Source organism: Centruroides sculpturatus, unplaced genomic scaffold (assembly GCF_000671375.1).
Source record: "Centruroides sculpturatus isolate CEXI.00-Female unplaced genomic scaffold, Cexi_2.0 scaffold1104, whole genome shotgun sequence".
Classification (NCBI taxonomy): domain Eukaryota; kingdom Metazoa; phylum Arthropoda; class Arachnida; order Scorpiones; family Buthidae; genus Centruroides; species Centruroides sculpturatus.
The window spans coordinates 89,646-110,255 of record NW_019385656.1 but is presented as its reverse complement, the minus strand read 5'-3'; the positions used below and the strand labels follow the sequence as shown (position 1 = coordinate 110,255).

The 20,610-nt window shown below is 26.1% G+C and overlaps 1 protein-coding gene across 1 annotated transcript in view; it reads left to right on the top strand.

The window, feature by feature from the left end:
- The first annotated feature begins 8,749 nt into the window (after positions 1 to 8,749).
- Positions 8,750 to 20,610, top strand: part of LOC111640919 (IDLSRF-like peptide) — a 38,525-nt gene continuing 26,664 nt past the window's right edge. The window contains exon 1 of the mRNA XM_023387007.1: positions 8,750 to 8,999. Coding sequence (XP_023242775.1) covers positions 8,870 to 8,999 — 130 coding nt within the window. The 5' untranslated portion in view covers positions 8,750 to 8,869. The remainder of the gene's footprint in view (positions 9,000 to 20,610) is intronic.

Here is a 20,610-nt window from a genome sequence, read left to right as displayed (position 1 = left end):
TTAAATTTCCCTTTAGACTTAACCAATTTTACTTTTTCTTAGCAATCTTTTAGCAAGGGTTTATGGTTTTTTTTATCATCTTATTCCCTTATTCTTAAAAATGATTTTAATAATTTATCTTAACGCTAATCTTGTGTCAAGATTTAAAAAAATTAGAAATACTTTTGTAAACAAATAAAAAAAATAATAAAATGCCAATGGTTTAGATCGAAAATTAATTATTTATGTTGAAAATTGATGCAAGCTGTTTCGTAAATTGTACACCATTTAACAAATTAAACATTCAAATTCTACACTACAATTATTTCCGTTATGTAATAAAACGTCGAATTTTATCAGATAAAAATTCATTCCTGTAGAAAAATGTAAATAAATATTGTTTTGATTTTTCAAGAATTATTTATTTGTTTATTCCATCCGGTTGTAATTTAATAAATTATTTAAAACAATTTGTTTTGAATTTCATCTCTTCAAATTGAACTTCGTATAAAATATTTCGTTCTATTCCAATAGAAAATTTCATATATCTATACTAAGCTGAAATACTTCAATATATATAATAAAAGTAATAAAAATTTGAATTTTTTGTTCTGTTCGAGCGAAAACATACATTTATACTAGCTTCACTCCTACACCACCCACGCATTTAACTTTATATTTATACGTATTTAACAAGTTATAAATGATTCCAGAATTTGATTTATTTACGGATCATATATTTAAATAATAATTAAAAACATAAATTATTTCTGTATAAAAGTAGGCCTACACATTTATATACTGTATATGAAAAAAGTCATTAATAAAGTTTTAAATGAATTTAAAAATTGTTAATAAAAATTAAGATATAAAATAAATTTTCATAATAAATTATATTGATTATTACGTTATCTATAAAATTAGAGGTGTTCCATTAACAGTTTTCCAACACACGTTTACTATTTTTATCAGCTTAGTGTTACTGTTTCAACTAATACCACTTAGGAAAACGTTAATTAACATCAATACATTAATGTTCTTATCAAGAACTTAGGTAAACTGATTGTTACGTTGAGTAATAAGAAGATACATCAAAACTTTTATAGGTTACAATTCTCATCTATCAGAAAGATAATACAATTTGGAAAAAACCACAATTATAAATCTCTCCTTTCCAAAAGAGCTAACAAGGTTATGGGTAGAAAATCTACCACGCTTGTAACAATCCAATCAAACCAAAGACATCAAATTTCGTGTATCGAGTCATTCCATAAAATCCCAAATAAGACTCGAGATATTAGAGTGAAGAATGAGTTGTAATCTCTCGCTCCATTTACCAGAAATTTATAGTCACCTTTAACCCGGAACACTGAATGAGTAATCTTGCAGTGAATACATTATCCTTTATCCCATGAGTGTCGTGTAAGATGGAGAATAGTAGCGGTTTGGATAATTTGCTTGAGGCTCCACACTAATTGACTACGTTTTCTAACCGTTCTATCTCTACTGAAAATCGATATCTTGAGTGTTTTGCCCCAGGTACAGTTTTCCTAAGCGGATAGATCGTTATCTTCCCTTCGCAGGAGAATGTCTTCTCTAGTCTAAGAAAATAGGAAAGGAAGAAACACTGACCGAATAAATAAAACACAGCAATTAAGTATTAAATTAAATTAACGAGGAAGAACGTCGTTACGGGGTTACAAAGGTTTACACATTTTATTCTCTTAACCAAACAAGGCACTACATAAAATATAAATGAATTCAGCATCGATTTAAATTAGCTACTTATTTTAAACCGGTTCTCCTATTGCTTAAACAAATATCTTCTTTTCTAAATATACATATATTAATGTAATGCACGCAAAATATAATTTATGATCCATTGCTAACTATGGAATTACTCTGGTAAATGTATAGAGACAGTAGGTATTGGAAGATGTATAGAGGCGTTACCGAATACATATAAAGGATATGATGTATAACAATAATTTTCTTTGTTGACTCATATGTATGTAGAAAATACTGCAAAATATTGCATTTTATTCTCGTAAAACTCAAGCAATTTACATCACTTTTCCTCTCTTTTTACCTGAAATCTCCATTAATATTTTAATTCAAATTTTACGTATTTATATTAAAATGCATAGCATTTTATATTCATTTAGTGCTAATCATTTGAAAAATTAACTCATATACACATATTAAATACGTTTTTATACATAAAATGCATAAAATGTTTTTAAAGTATTTTTAAACTGTAGCAAGAAGCAAATTTTTTTATAAGGTCATAGGAAGTATCTGCCAAAAACATGTTCTTAATCTAAGAAAACTTCTAACGTGTTAATCATTTTAATTTTATCTAAATTATTTATCATTCTAATATATTTACATTTAAAATAAATAATTTAAATTTAAAGATCTTTATAAACAAGATCATTGCTCGGAAAATGTAATAAATAAGATGAAATCGGATAAAAAGTAATATGTATATATATATTATTTCTAATAATATATATATATATATATATTATTTCTAAGATGGTATATCTGATTTTGATTATTTGAAAACATGTAGATATTATTTTTTATCTGATTTTATCTTATATATATATAATTTAGTAGATGAAAAATTTTATAATACTCTGAGATAAATAATTTTTAAATATATGATAGGCCTATATCAGTTTCAGTTAGGGCAGTCGAGAGAGAGAAAGTAGGGATTTTTCCTCGAGAAACTTAGGGTCTATCAGTGGTTCCTAGCCCTATTTTATTCTTCCAACAAAAATGAAATCTTTAATACAGCTATTGAAGCTTATCTATTCCATTCCAAATTTGAACTGCTGCATTAATCAGATCAGAACGGAAAAACATCATATCAAGTATTCAAGGTCTTGTAGCACCCTCATCACCGTAATCACCATTATCATTTATTAATAAAGAAACGTTCTACGTATTTCATTTGTTCAAAAAATGGTTCAAAAGCCCGATACAAGCTCCCGACGGTTGTGGTTGTTATGTATTCACTTTTTAATGCCAAAAATTATTCATTAATAGTTAAAAGTTAGTCAAAATAAACCATAAAAATATTTAAAGGAAACAAAACAAGCAAGTTTCTCATTGAAAACAAGAAAAATAAAGAAACTATTTTTGTTTGTATCCGATTTTCAACAACAAAAATACCTCTGAAATAAATACTTGTAAGAAACATTTATAAATGCTTACTATATACTTAAATTAGCAATTTTATTTTATAACTTTATAATCTCTATTCGTTAAATATTTTCTAGGAAAACCTTTCATTTATAAATAAAATAGATCCATTACAAAATAAGTAAATCAGTAAATTAAAAATAAAATTCAAACTTAGCTAATAAGGTTTTTTTTTATTAAAAAAATTATCAAATAAATTAAGTTTTTAATAGAATTATCTTCACATTATAAAAAAATAGAAATTTAATACAGACGAAGAATTTATTTTAAAGATTATAAATTTTGCTTATAAGAAATTTTTAATCATAATTATTTGGCGAAATGATATTCTTGTAAATGTCAAACATAATTAGCAGCAATCTCTAGCAAATATTTATCTAGTCATTTCTTTATAAAGGTAATGATTTATTTGTTTGTCGCTAAAACATTATTATCAAACTTAATGACATTTAAGCCGTTTATTGTAGTTATTTTTTTTAGCCATTAAACAAAAACTCTTGGCAATTAACGAAATGTGTAATTTAACAATTAATGTTTCGTTGTTCAGGATACATTCTGTTTAATCTTCAGTCGCACATATGTATCAGATTTTTTTTATTCTTATTTTTTTAAATAGAAACTCGTGGTGAAGCGTGATAAATGATTATCGTACAGCTAAATAAAGCTGAGACCTACATAAATCAAAAGAAATAAATGCGTTTGGTTGAAATCATGTTTACAAATGTTTTATTTTTCTTTTACACAGTTTCTTCATTAGACTATTTGTTCTAAATAATATCTTTAGATTTTCTATAGCGGCCCGAATTTCTATGTGTTTCATTAATCACTTGTGAGGGTTCGTGTCTCTTATCGTGAAAATATTAAACTTTTATCGAGTTTGGCTTAGAACGTAGACCTTTTATAGATATAAATAACTAAAATATTGGATACATGTCATAAATTATTAGAGACTTAAACTAAATATTAAAAAAATGCATGTAAAATGATAAAACAATAAAAAAACTGTAACTCTATGCATTAATAAAAAAAATTATGATAATTTAGAGGAAAATATATATATATATATATATTTCAAATTATTATATTATTCAATAGTCGATACGTCTTTAAATGTTAAGAATAATTTAATTTCAAATGAATTAAAATTCGATAGAATGTTTTCTGGTTTATAATCGATAAATGCAATGAAATAAATTCAATTCAAATTCAGTCGATTTTCTCCAGTTAAAATATATTTATGTATAACCGGTTATAATACATATTTTTGCCAAAAAATGAAGATAAAAAATAAATTTTATATCTAAAGACAAACGTGTTTAAGAGGTTAAAACAGTCTTTACGCATCTATTCGCACCATAAATTAAATTACTCGAATAATATTTTGTTTGGAATTTTGTTTTAAGCACGCAGAATTCTTCCATTAGTCATGCGATTTTTTTTAAAACTAAATTATAGTTATGCAGGTAGTAGAAATTACTTGTTTTTCACACGCACAAGAATGCATTAGTTCGAAGAAAAAGTTCTACGAGAGTTGGGAAGATTGTAGTGCTGTAATTCCCTGTTTTTTGGGGGGGTGTGAAAATAAACAGATGATTGATTGACTGATGCCCATAAACGAATGCCAAAACAAAGACAATTTTCCGAATGCACGCACACAAAAATGGTTCGAAAACACTTCAATTCAGTAAAATTCGACCTTTGAAGTTATGTCTACGCGTGTTCTCGGATTTAAAAACATTGTATAAATATTAATATAATAAATTATAAAATTCGTAATAAAGATATTCTATAGTTTCGTTTATAACCACGATTTTATTATTGGTAACCAGGTTCAAAAAGTACCATTCTCACTCGATATAAAGCCCAGGAAGATCATAAACTTGTCGAGAAATGATGTTTTATACATCTTAACCCTATTGCAGATTTCGTTGTATAAGGTGTTGCGTGCTCAATGCTACAACAGTTTGCGAAGATGCTACTACACCTACATGACTTTTATACGATTTCGTGACAAGAAATACAGATTGTGCCTGTTCGAGTCGATATTTATCCGATAAGAACAGTGAAAATTGGATCGCAACTCCTGTATACTGCCTACACTTATAACACAAGCCTGAATAATAAAAATTATGCCTCATATAAATTAAATTTGCTTTCCTTTATTTTTTAAACGGATTTACAAAAGTTTAAAACTTTTTCTTTATAATAAAAAAATAACTTATATATAAAATAAAGTTAAGAAACGAAAAAGACTCCTTTTATAAATTATTATAATAAAATCATATAAAACTTTTCGATTCTCGATTGTTTACTTTCTTTTATAAACACGACAGTGGGGTGTGACTTAACAAACGTGCAATACAAAAAACCAGCCATTCACAACTTTAAAAAAGCCTGTAGATTGGGAACAACTGACAATGTGACTGGAGAACATTTTCAAGAGTCGTTACTGGATGTCACCAATGACACACCTCGTTTAAATGTTCATAATAAGTATTTTCTAGGCTATACGTCAAACCGAAAATAAAAAATAAAATAAACTTTGAAAATGTTCAATTTTTACATTCTTATTATTTATTCCTCTTATATTTTTTTCGCTGTTAAAAACGAATATAACTTTTTTTTCACAATATGCGAATGTATACTGGTAATGAGGTCCTTGGCGACGTCAAATTAAGCAAGATACAAGCATCCCAGCGATGTTACATCGTTAATTTACAAAGAATTATATCGTTAAGTATCATTTATCTATGCAATCTATGGTGTCCGAATCGGTGGTTAAAGTAGGGTAGACTAATAGCTTAATATATGGAGTGAGGATATAATAAAAACAAAAGAGAGATATATCTAAACATTTATATTCCGTAAAGGTTCAGGCCAATCTGACATCAGGCACGTCTGGTTGCTAAGCAACAGCAGGTACAGTATTGTAACAAAACGCAGGTGTGCATGGCGTTTGTATGTATGTGGATGTTTTGATGTTGATGATTTAATTTTTCAGTTTAATTAGATAATTCACGAAATTTGGCTTCATAATCAAATTACGTAGTAACAATAGTTCGCGTTACTTTTGAAAATTAAATTATTTTTTAGTGTTTATAACACTATACAATTCAACTGTACAGAAGATCAAAATTTAAAGATATTTATTGTAAATTTACTACAATGCAAAATTTAAAAAGAGACAAGAGTCAAAAATAATCTTGTATTTAACGCATTCATAATAGTTACTCGTTAATTTAACTGAAATTTTACAGTCAATTTCCATTATTAGTAAGAGTAATTAAAAGCGAAAAATTTACAAAAACCGTGTTAATAATTAAATTTTCCAGACTTACCTCCCTCTCTGTACCGTTTAGGGACTTTTAAGTAACGAAAAAATATATGAAGTTACGAAAAGAACACGTGTAAAGCTACTTTTCTATCGAATCCCCTTCAGTGATTTTCAAAATGGCGAGTCAAAGATGAAAGGAGATGTCAAGATCATAAGAGATGTCCAGCCTACAATTTTTTCCCATCCTTTCTTTTATGCAATCCTACAAAAATATACGAATAACTGTTAAATACATCTGTTATACCCGCAATAAATTGACTTTTATAAGATATCAATACCTTTGAGTGATTCACTTTTATATAAATGTTCCAATAGCATAACATTAATATTTAAATATTTTGTAATATTAAATAAATTTTTAAAATATAATTTATTTTGGTTGTTTATTTCCCATTAATATTTATTTCTTTTAATCAAAAAGAATCAAAGATTTGACTTAGAAATATTTCTGTTTTTCCTTTAGAATTTTTCTACAATTTAATTAATTATGAATTATTTTCGTTGAGGAACATTCATCTTAAATATTTTATTATTTAAACAGAAAATAGATATATTTCAGGCAGGAAGAAAAAAATTCTAACTTGAATATAGTAAGAGATGCTTGAAAATTCTTTCCATTTTTTACAATCTTGTTAAGAGAAACAGCTCTCTTTTCAGTAATAAGTTATTTTTTATGGAGAACAAGTATATGTATGCTGCTCTTGGCTATACAAACCAAAGAATAAGTTACATAAGTTATTTTACTCTTCTTCTATCTGTTGTATTGATCTAACTAATTCTTCATTCTATGTGAGAATTGTTTTCTAATAAATAAAACAAGATAAAGATACTATACTACACAATGTTACAAATTAGAATTAATAAATAGATAAGGAACGGTAATTTCTCAGATTATAATAAAGGTACCTATTAAAATACGATCGTCCATGTTCTTTGTATTTTTAAATATAAGATTAACTTGTGTCTTTCTATATTTCTTCTTAAAAATGTCATCAATTACTTATATTTAATACTGTTCAATAGCTCAAGCTGTCGTGTTTTCCTTCAAAAAATTATAATTTTAACAAATAATCTATCGTTAAACGTAAAAATAAGAATTTTTTAAAAGATTTTACAAAAGAAAAACATAATAATATAATTATTTTTGTTAAATAAACAACGTGTTTACCAATACACGAAATAAAATGGATGAGTTCATTAAGAATAATTATTTTTATTTTGATAAAAAAAGAAGATTCTTCGTGACCAATACTTAATTATTGTTACTTGAACTATATATATTGTTAGATAAGTAACACGCAAAATATAGATCTGCTTATTATTTGAGTTATATTTCATCAAACCCATTAAGTAAACTGAAGTCATGATGAACACGCATCACGGATCTACAGTATGATCACGCGTAACGCTTGATCAGTCACATCAAACATAAATCTATCTTTGTTCTTTCGTTCAGAATACAGGAACTATCAAGTTATAGCTAGATTACAATCACTTAAAGTCAAAATGGATAACAATCTGGCGTCAAAACTAGAGAAATTCGCTGTAAATACGAGAAAATCTTAAATAACTTAATAAAAAAAATTAAAAAGAACGTAAAAGTTCGGCATTACCAGTTCATAATTCACGTAAATGGAGTAACGCACGTAAAACTCCCACGCCCGCGTATTTATTCTCATTAAAATACTTTTATTTTAGGTCAGTACGTCAACGTTAAAATCGTAAAATAAATAATTGAAATTGTTTAATGATTTTTCTCGGTTATCATGGAAAATTCCTACTCGAAGCCGATAATGTTGTTTGCGTAATTTCAATTTTCACGAATCTAGAAACGACACAGACAAATTTATTCTAGTAAATATTGAGTTCTCAAGAGAACAGATCATAATTAACTTAGTCTTTAACGACAATGGCTTTAAAATTCAATGAATTTAATCAGCGTCTAGTTAAGCAATAGCATATTGGTAAATTGTGATAATATATCACAAGCGGAATATAAAAAAGAAGAGATGGAAAAATAAAATAAGCAAACACTTCCGAGAATCGGTAAGGTAGAGGAGGGAAGACGAGGGATTTGGACGGCACCTATCGTCTTTCTTTTAACTCGGGTACGGTACATCCACGCATTGTTTGCGGTTTGAGTGTTAGCGCCTGCGTCTTTCGTAATTTAGTTACGTATGACGCAGGCGCTAACGCATAGATCGCGTAGGCTCGACGATTAAAAAGCACTTTCGGTAGGTAGACGGAAGAGAGATTGCCTGCGCAGACGCAAACAGATCACATCTCAAGCTTACTATTAGATCGCCGTAAAGGGTCGAGAGAAGAACTCCAACGTTGTCCACAAAAATGGCAAAATCTACTTCTTACAACACACACCTGATATTACTTTTGTTGTGCGTCGGTTGGAGTCATTGCGCCTATTTGATTGACTTTTCGCGGATCTTCCAACACAATTCGGCTAATGTTAAACGTGAAGGTAAGTTTTCTAGTACTAGATACTTTTAAAAAAACTATCTTACGTTAGTTATATATTAAATTATTTTAATTCCGTAGTTTTAAGTATGTTGAAAGCGTGTAAAATTGGCATTTACCTAAGTGCGTTTGACAAGACGTATCAGTTAAATTAACGCACCACTTAAAAATTTATATGCTAGATACATGCAAGTTTATCAGAGCTTTAAATTTTTAAATTCGTTGTAAGCTACGACAGACTGATAAATTCTGAAGGGAAAAAAAACGCAATTCTTTTATCTGATCTTTTTTCTTTTTATATTTTACGACCGTTTTTAATCGAATTTCTTTTCTTAACAGCTTAATGTATAAGTATATGAAGTAATAAAATAATCATATATGAACGATTGCCTATCTGTTGCTGTATAAAATACCTGTTGGCAAAACTCGGACTCGTGCCAAGTATAGTAAGAAAGATCATTTCGCATGTACGCCTATACAGTATTTCTCTCCCTGTAGATCAGAATGTTTGCCTAGTTTAACATAAATCAAGTATTTGTGATCCGTGCGTGTTTAATGTTATGTGTTCGGTTAGATGATTATTTGAAGATCGTTGCGTGCATCCTAAACAATCAAACTTTGCAATAATTTATGAAACGTTAAATTTATTAAATTAAAAATAATTAAACTTAGATGGATAAAGTAGAAAATCTACTTAATTTTATATAAATTATTGCTTATTAGCTAAATAAATTAAGAAAATGATTGAAGGCTTCGTAAATTTCCGCTTCTGCTAATTTGCATGAATTTATTTTATCACATTCGATCTATATTCGACTCTTCGATAATTAATTTTATTCAAAAATATAATACTTGATTTATGTAATAGTCTAATTCATCTCGTCTAAACGACATTAAAATTTATAAGCTACATTTAAATAAATACAGATAAAAGGTAGATGTTGATCTAATTTAATTTTCTAGTAGCCTTGACCTTTTTAAGCGATTCAACTATTTTTTTTTTATTTTATTTCTTTTTATTTCTTAAATTTCAGATTGCTTCGTCGAATTACATCGAAGCGATCTTCGCTTAGATAATTCGGTGCTTTAAAATTCACTCGGCATTACAATCTCTACGAAATTCTTATTATTTGAATGGCTGTTCCAAGCTTCTTAAAATTTTCAGGGATTAAATCTAAAGCTAACTATTCTATTTTTAATGTTTAATTTCGAACAATAGGTTCTAATTCTCTAGGTGTGTCTATAGAAAAGAAAGCAACTATCCTAGAAGCTCAGAATTACTTTTATCTTCCCTGCGGACGGAAAAAAATAAAAAAAAACAACAATTCATATAATTGAATGGACTATAAAAACTCTTTTCCTATCCGAGTCTGATGAGAAAATAATTAAATGGAAACAAGAACGGTTATTAATTGATGAAATAATCTTTAAAAATTGTTTTTCTCGTAAGAAAATAACGAAGAAACGTAATAGAAAAAGTAGCGATATAAACATTTAACATGGTCGAAAATTTTTTCCTACATCTTCAATTCTTTTGTGCAGTTTCTTGTTACGTTTTAATTCGCTTGGTGAAAAACTACAAGTCTTTCTTCGATCTATCGATAAACGCCTAAAACATCTTCCACTTCAATAAATATATCAAATGATTCAATCAAAGTTGGCAATGAACTAATGGCGGCAAGATGAATAGAATTCGTTATTCGCCAGTCTGTTTACCTATCTCCCTTCCTTATATTTCAGTCATTTTAGTGAAGAAATTTTACTTTTTAATGCTCGATAACTTATCATTTCTAGTACGAAAATACAAAAGAATAGAAGATATCAATTCTGAAAGCTATATTCATATACATATTTAACTGCTTACAATACCAAAGTTTTATTTAAAAAGACTATTGATTAGATAAAAATTTATTATTTTGCTTTTAGGAGCTTATACAAATTCAAAAATAACGCCTCCTCAGTATTGAAAGCACGAAGGGCGGTGATTTTACTACCCGAAGCATGAAAGAAACGCCTACAATATCGGAAAGGATGGGAAAGACCCATGACGTCACGGATAAGTAAAGTATAAGCATTTAAGTGACGTCACTCTTGATTTACAGTATATATTTTTCACTTGGAAATATTTCCATTTTATTTATGAAAACTTAGAGAATTTCTTTCTACAGTTTCATGTCCTTTTTACAATTGTCAACATTAAGTACTACATTTAATTAATGGTATTAAATACTATTTAAACTTTGATATAATTCGAAATATTTTATAAAATTATCTAATAATAATCTATATCTTTTATACTTAAAATTACATTTAAGTATTTCAGAATCTTCCATTAAAGTTTTATCCATTTATATAACAAGTCCATTTATAAAATGATTCATTTTTCTCTGAAGCTTTCGTACATTACATTGATTAAAATGAAACCGTCCAATAATTTCCATTAGAAACTTTGTTTTTAGACAAAGTGTTTATGCATATCATTTACTGAAATATTAAAATACTAAAGAAACTCAGTTATAAAAAATATGAAAGAATTAAATTAATTTATGTATCCAAATATACTTTTATCAAGGATTTTGTTAAATAATTGAATGTAGTTAGTATAATTTATACACACAAATTATTACTTTTAGTAAAAATTCCATTAAAATTTGGCATTAGATTGAAAATATATTTTGTTTTACCATAGTTCTTGATGTTTTTTACTGATAAAAACAATAAAAGTAATGTTATCACTAGTTGGTATTTTCTTACCTTAGCTTCTTTGTGTCCAGTGGATAACGAGTAGAGTGACCACATATCTCACTAGGGAGCAATTAAAGAGGTTATACATAGCTTATCTATCTCTGATGCGGTTTGTTCTTCTAACAAAACAACAAAAGAAAAAAAAATTCTAGGATCGATGTACTGTACTGTACCTCAGAAGTAACTGCAGTAGGTAGATAGCATCATTCCCATTTGTAAATGGGACATTTTACTTGCGGATACGATTTTCTTTCCAAATCATGTAGAGAATCTCAAGTATTTCTACTATGTCTCGTTTTATTTCACATATAAAACAGATAACCTCAATAATTTTACATTAACCTACATGCTTTGAATGATGATTACAATTTATCTAAATTATAATTAAATGTGAGGATTAAAGTCTTGTTTAGAAAAGAAGAAAAATGAATTAAACATTACATAAACTTTCTGTTTCGAAACATTTCTCTTTACATAATTAATAAACATTTTTGAGGTATTTTTCACAAAAAAAATTGTCCATTCTGAAATCTTCCTTAATTAATTAGCTTCATAACCTGAGAAAAAGTTCTAAGACTTAAATCTCTAGAGAAATTCTAGAAAATTCACTAAAATTTTAAAATTTATACCGTTGTAGTTAAAAAAAGAAAAAAAAACAAATTAAATGCGGTTCCTTTGATATCGAGATGTCTAGAATTAATATTTTAAAGCCTTAACTCTTCATTTGTTATCTTAAATCCAACATGAAAAGCCGAAGAGATTATTAGGATTAATTTTAATAAATGGATTTCCAGAATTATGGAAGGCAATTGCTAACAAAGGGTTTATACACAGACCCCGCCCCTTAGTTCATTGTCTGTTTAATATATTTGTAAGAGTCGCGCCTGTAATGGGTGTTTCCCTGTATTATTCAGAAGCTATGTGGAAAAAGCTGACACAAGTTGCATTTATTTCTAACAGAAATAATAATTAGCTTAAGCCTATATTATTTGAATATTATAAAAATAAGAGTATTTAATTTAATTTAATTTAATGTTATTTAAAACTTAAAAATACGGATTTATATATATATTTTTATATTATTTCGTTTTTCTAAAAAATCTCAAAAAATGTTTTGATCTGAAATGCTCTTTCCCAAAAATATTATTCAAAGATAAATTTTTAGTATTAAGAGATTTGAAACTTGAAATCTGTTTATTTCATAAACGAATAAATTTACATGTTTATTTGCATTGAAGTAGGTATTTGATGTATGGAAAAGGCTTTATTGCATGAATAACCTCTTCTAGAAAAATAAGAAGATGAGGAAAAAATATTTACACAAAAATGTTTATATTGTCAGAAATGCAAATGTTTATTAGCAAGACAGAAAATTAAACACAAGAATTTGTGAAGCAAAGAACATTTTTAAAGTAATATAATTATATTAATGAATAAAAGCAAAAATAGAGACTTCTCAATTTGTTATAGTTAATTATAATGTACATAATTTATTTTCTTTAATTTAATTAAAGTTTATTGTAAACAGTTATTTTCACTTAACTCAATTAAATTTATTTATATTTAATTTTAAAATATAAATTTTTTATATAACGTAGGTACATTTTAAATGAATTTTTTAAGTTTCCTTATGTTATATAAGTGCAGGTATTATATTAATTTCCATATAAAATTTGGTTATTAACTAAAAAGTTAAAATATTATTATAAACTAAACTCTTTTTTTTAATATTTATTTAAAATATAATTTATATATGGGAATAATTAAGAAGAATTTTAAGTAATCTTCTATAATTTTGCTTTAAAAGTTTACGTAAGTTAAAATTGTAATGCTTTAAAAATAAATATGATATGAAAATTTTATTCTCAAATTTAAAATGCTTATAAAGTAATGTTGTTGTGTATGAAAATTTAAATATATAAATATTTCAAAAGAATATTTTTTTATTTAAACAATACATAGATCTATAAAAAAAAATAATAATAAAAAGTTCACATCTCAAAATTTTAAAATAAAATACAGTTATATATGAGCTTAATACATGTTTAAAATATGAAAAAATTCTGAAAATTTACATAAAAAATTTAAAGAAAAGTTTTAATAGAAATCCTATGGAAATATTTATATTTATATATAGTTTTTAACATTTATTGAATTTAAAATTAGATTATTTCAAACAAATAAATAATATTCAAGTAAAAAAAAACTCATCAAAATAAATTAAAATCCTCAGAGAATTTAAGATTTCATCATCCTATATACAATCATACTCCATTATCTTAATTAACATCACTATGCTACAAATGAATTAAATTATATAATATTTATAATCACTTCTTTAAAGCCTTTCGTAATTTTCATTAATAAATTTGAATTATAATGATTAAATCCAAAATCAATTAAATAACGAATGAAAAATAAGAATATTAAATAATAATAATAAGTAAATTTTAATTTTTATCAAGATTTTTATCGCTGATAATAAATACCCACAGGTGAAATATCTTCAAAGATATTATTTAATTTTTGTGAATTTGTTAAATTTTAACACGTCATTCTAATTTAACAATAAAGTAAATTTTTATTTCTTATTTTTTTTAATTAAATTAATTTAAGGAAATAAAAATTTAATCTTAATTAATTGTTTATTTCTTTAAAAAACAAGCAAAAAAATATTTTAAAACTAGAATAAAATGTCAAAGTATCATAGTTTTAAAAAATTTATTAAATATATTATTTTTATATTATAGAAATATCTTTAAAACGGATAGTTGAATTATATATAAATTCATATAAAATAAATTCTATCAAGAGTAATTATTTACTTTTATAATAATGAATTTTATATAGAATTTATAAAAAATTTATATAAATTTAATTGAAATCATGCAGAAAGTTTCATTAATTAAAATCGCATTTATTAAATGCTTTTCATTTAAATATTTAATTTAGTTATATTAATTTTTATAATTATTCAAATTAATTATAATTTAAATAATGAACTATTTTAAAACTCCTACATTAAATATGTTATTAAAATAAATGATTATTATTATTATTATTATTATTAAAAAGTTTGGAAGATTATTTATCACTAAATTCGAAATGTTCGAATAAATTTGTGTTTTCTAAATATATATAAATTACCTTATTGACGTTTCTACATTTTTGAAATATTTATTTATTCCAATATCTTTTGTACTTGAACATATAATTTATATTCAAAAGTGACGAATTTTTCCTCTAGAGCTTTAAAGCCTTAAAAGTAATGGTAAAAATCAGACTGATGGAGTAATTTACATAAGAAATTTTCTTTTTTTCCCCCTAGAAATCTTTGGATTTTGATTGTTTAAATTTCAAATAATACAAAAGTTATAAGATCAAACAATGCGGATTCACAATTTTGGAAAAATCCTTAAGAATTTTTTAACCGATATAACCCTTATTATCATTTTTGGAAATAAAAAAATCGATAGTGGGCAACCACTTTACATTATTCAGTGGAATTAGGTTTGGCTTGCAGCAATGTGAAACCCTTTCATATTTATTTTGTGAAAAAAACTATTTTTTTCAGTTAATAATAAGAAAGCTTTTAAAAAACTATTGTTTAAAATACTTATGTAATAATATGTTCATAATAAAACTTAAAATAAAATGACTTTAATCTATTTATAAATTCTTTTTTTAAAGTAAAAAGCCGGCTACTTATATCTTATTATTACATTATCATGCGAATAATGCAATAGGATATTTTCATTACATTATATAATTAATAATAAAAAATACATCGAAAAGATAATTTTATGTTAAATTATATAAGTTTTTCTATGAAAATTTGCTATGATTTTTATGAATAAATCATAAAATGACTTTTCTAACATTATATATTCTTGTATTATTAAATTATCTCGCGTAAGAAATAATATGCAGTAGAATAATTTAGAATATTTTAAAATTTAAAATGGGAAATTTCCATTTACAATATAGTAATAAAAATTATTTTTAAATTAAGTTTTCTAAAAGAAGAAACAGGATTATGAGATAATTCCTAATCCATTTGTATAACCCATTTTATTTACTTGTTCTTTAATTAAGAAATTTAATTAAAACTATGAAGCAGAGGATTTATGTATCAAGACATTCACTACTAATATAAGACACATTTAAGTTTATAAATATCCCTTCTATTAGAAAGGAAAATGTTTTATAAATTGCAATTCTATGTAAGACATAAACTTATTTACAAATTTTAATACTTCCAGAAGGGAAAAAGTTAAGAAAGTATACATAATTCTAATTTGATATGCAGAATAATAAATTTATCATCCCCCTTAATGTATTTCTTAAAATAAAACATCATAAAAATAATAACTTATTCCTGACTTTTACACTCTTTTTAACACACGAGTAAACTCAATTTGCATAATTTGTCTCCGCGTTAATAATATTTTAACCTTCAATAAACAATCTATTCTCAATCAGACTTTGTAGAAATTCAGGAAATTTTAGTAATTTCCGTCTCGTGCAAACAATAGTTAGAATTATTAGCGTAGACTCAAACCTATTAAAATCAACCAAGAAATGACTTACAAAAGGTGACATCAAAGATAATTTTCAGCGTTTTCCCTTTTAATAAATTTATAGGAATACAAATCCTGTAAATGACGTTTACTCAATCCGTTGCTATGATGGGCCAGAACAATATTAGATTGCTAGAAGAATAAACGGGTAAAATATTTTAAAGATAGAAGTAAATCTTCGTTTATGTCTTTAGGAAAATTGAGCAAATATCCTTTCTTCCTATAAATGCTTCCACGTCATTAGAAGCGAAATAATGTTGACATTTCTTCATCGGTGAAAAATCTATTATTTGCTTTAGAAGAAAATTTTATCAAAAGATTCCTGGATAAATAAAAAAAGGAAGAAATTTCATTTATAATTCTAAAGAGTGAAATTGAAATACTCCATTTATTATTATTATTCTTTAAATATTTTAAAGTTGTTTTATATTATTGCATTTTCAAATTTACTTTTCTCTATATTTATTCAATGTAGACGTTGTTACAGCTATTTTTAGAATATTTTATATGTGTTTTTTAAATTTATAAAGTAAAAATTATTACTATATTCCCTGTAGATAAAGTAAAACATAATGATACGTTTTCCTCGAGGATGCTATCGGTTGTCAAGCACAGTATCATGTTTAGATGAAAATATGTTATTTGGAAGATTTGACCATTTTATCTACTTTAAAAATCTGATTCTACATCATATCATCGTTTACAAAAACTTTCGATCAAATCAATTTATTCTTACCGTTTTTTATTCATTTTAAATGGAGACAAAATGGAGAATTTGATTAAGAATTTGGATAAAATATTAGATATTTAAATAATATAAAATAAATATAATCTATTGATTAAAACTCAGTTCATAATAACTGAATAGCCAATCATTTATGATTAATGTAGATAAAATATCTCAAAATGTTCCATGAAATTACTTTTCGATGTTAAGGTCTGCAAGCAGTGAATAAAGTTTATCAGATGAACATTTCCAATTCTTCGAGGAACAAATTGGTTAACACTTATAAGTTATGACATCAATTTCTCAACCGCAACACACAAAAACAACAAAAGTTTTTTTATTTTTATGTACTACAGCAAATGAAATTCAATTTCGTATTATTTGTTCTCTCTTTTTTGTTTTTTAACGTTATTTGATTCAATAAAATAATTTTGTTTTATGTTTTAAACTATACCTAATTATATAAAATTTAATCGAATGCTGACGTTTACAAATTAACGAATAAATTATTTAATAAGTCTATTAAAAATGTAAGAAAAACGAATGAAATAATAAATATTTTATGCAATCTTTATACATTTATTTTGTTTAGAAACGTATAAAAACTACAATTTAGTAGAAAAGCTAGTCAATCTTTGGCAAAAAAGATGACATCCTGTTGATATATTTATGTTTAGATTCGCTTTAAATCAACAATGGCAGACAACAAAGCAATACGTAAACATATAAGTTTTTGTTGTGTTTGCATTGCACAATGAATTTCTATTGACTTGAGAGAGAAAGTTATCTAAACAATACACATCACACACTGTTATATGAATCTTGAACGATTCACTTTCTCTTCTATTTCTTCATAAATAAGTTTCACCAGCTTTCATATTTTATTTGTAAAAACTTGTTAAACAGTAATATATATTCTTGCAGAATATATTTTAGCTTAAGATTCGATGAGTAGTCTATCTTAACAGAGAAAATGTATAAAGAATAAGTTTTTCTTTTCACAATTTGTATCTAAATTTGAGTATATTGCTTGTTGTGTAGATACAACAATGTAAGCTGAAGTTAAAAACTTCCAAGAATTCTGATTTATTATTTTCTCGCAAAATATAATAAAATAAAAAAACAAAACAAATGAAATTTTAAAAATAAAAAAGAAAAACAAGAAATAAATTTCTGGAGACTTTTATAAAATGAAAAGCTACTGTAAAGTTACACAGTAGGAGGTTGAAGTTATCTAGACTTCATTGAATATATATTGAATTATTGATTTTTGTCAAATTTTGTGAAAATACTGTATTGCCAATTTTCATACTGTACAAGTTACTATTTTATCCTTTGTGTGGTAATAAATGCTGGATAACTGATGACTTAGAAGAAACGAAATGAAAAATCATCAATAAATTACAAGTAAAAACTTTATAATCTGCAATTTTACTATCCGAAATGTTCTATTTAGTCATACCACGCAGTGCCATGAAGAGAAATCTAGTTGCTGAATTTCTATTGTCTAAATAGTTTGCGCTTGTTATAAAAATTGTATCTTTGAATTCAGTCAATAGAAGGAAAAACTATCGTTTTTGTTTAGATTCCTCGTTCAGCTCCTGCTTTGATGGTCCATTTATCTTATACAGATCATTCGAAGTACACTGTAATATATACATTACACTGTAATATATACAACTGAACGAACTAAATTGAACTTTGTAAAATAGTACGAAATAAATATCCTGAAAGATTTTAAATGCTATTAACTTATTATTAGCTTTTGAATTTGAAAAAAACGCTGCTAAATGATGTCATAAAATTTCCTATATGAAATACTAAATTTAATTTAAGATGCAATTAACATTTTATACGTTAATTAAATGCAATTAGAGTTGCACATGGTTTCTTGTGAAATTTGCACAATATACCTTAAGATTTTTATAGTTCATAAATGGCGATGTGTAATAAAACATGCCCGTGCCATATATCGATTTCATTGCACTGTCACAATCTCAAAATTCCTTTAAATATATTTTTAATTTCATAGTTGATAGCTTAATTTACTTCCTAAAGTTCTAAGATCTCTTCTACGTCATATGTGATTTTAAATTTAAATATATAATATAATAGTTATGTTGTATTTACAAATTATATACAAAATACAGTGTGTAATCGGTTAACGAACAGATCGGATAACGAACACTTTCGCGAAAGATTTTTATGTTCGGACAACGAACACATGATCGGACACCCCACAGAACAAACACAAGAAGCGACGTAAAATAATGAATACCGATTGGTCTTCCCATGTCTTCGGGCAACAATTCGAAACTTTTCGGAGTATGGGAGACGTCGACATCGACGCTCAAGCCGGTATATACCGATCGGATAGTATTCTTCCGAACTTTGAAACTCTCCCTTGTAATTCCAGCCTTTTATTTTTCTGACAAAACAATTCTTTTATGTATTCGCGAGACTGTCGAGTAGGTACTCGTTAAGTTTTGCGTCTGTTTTTCTTTTCGAAAAGTGAGAGTATAATAGCAAAGGTAGAGAGTGGGCAGAAGATGCCTAATGTTGCTGGGCATTATGGCGTGAACAGGTCTACAGTAGGCCACAGTTCAATCTTATTTAAGAAAAATACTGTATAATCAAGAAGACTCAAGCAGGTAAAGGAGTAACAAAAATCACATCTGAGAAATAAAAAACATCGAAGAGTTCATAATGGAACCTGAAACGGATCTGACGACAGAAGAAAGCCAAGAACTCTTGAATGAAGAACACCAAGAAACTCGGCGAGATATGTTTTCTTCTGAAAANACTCTGATACTATTCAAATATTCTTTCGGTTTATAATAATATAATATTAATTGCATGGAATACTTTTAATCATTTTTGTCCCTATAAAATTGCTGATGATTTCTTCTATATAAGAATTTCTGCAATTTTAACTATATTTTTCCATGGCTATGTTAATAGACAAACGGAAAAAACATGACTAATAAAAATGCAAGACCGTGTATGTATGTATTTTTATTATTACATATAAATAAACGTAGTAAAAAAGTATATATTTTTTATTTTGGGGGTCTCCAGAACGAATTATTTAAATTCCCATTAAAACCTATTGTAAATCGATAATCGCTTAACGAACAATTCGGACAGCGAACAAAGTCTTGGAACGGATTATGTTCGTTAACCGATCACCCACTGTAAACTGTTTGAATTTACATTTTTAAAGATTTTTCGGATTTAATTATTCCATCGAAAGTGTTTTTCCAATAATAGAACTATACTGTTAAGAGAGCCCACACATATATTTACTCTTCCCCTGTTGATACTAAGAGGGCCTTATTATGAAGTCTATGATGAGTTTGGCCAGGCCCACAATAGAGCAGATAGTAAGAGACAAAAAATTGGAAACTACACATTGCTCGGTGATATAAATTTCTTTTAATTTTTAATTCAGTATAAAGTAGATTTTGAAGATAAGAAACTGATATCATTGCAAACAATTTAAATAATTATCTAATTACTTTATCTCGTACTACTTGTGATTTTTTAAAGCAATAATCTGTTTA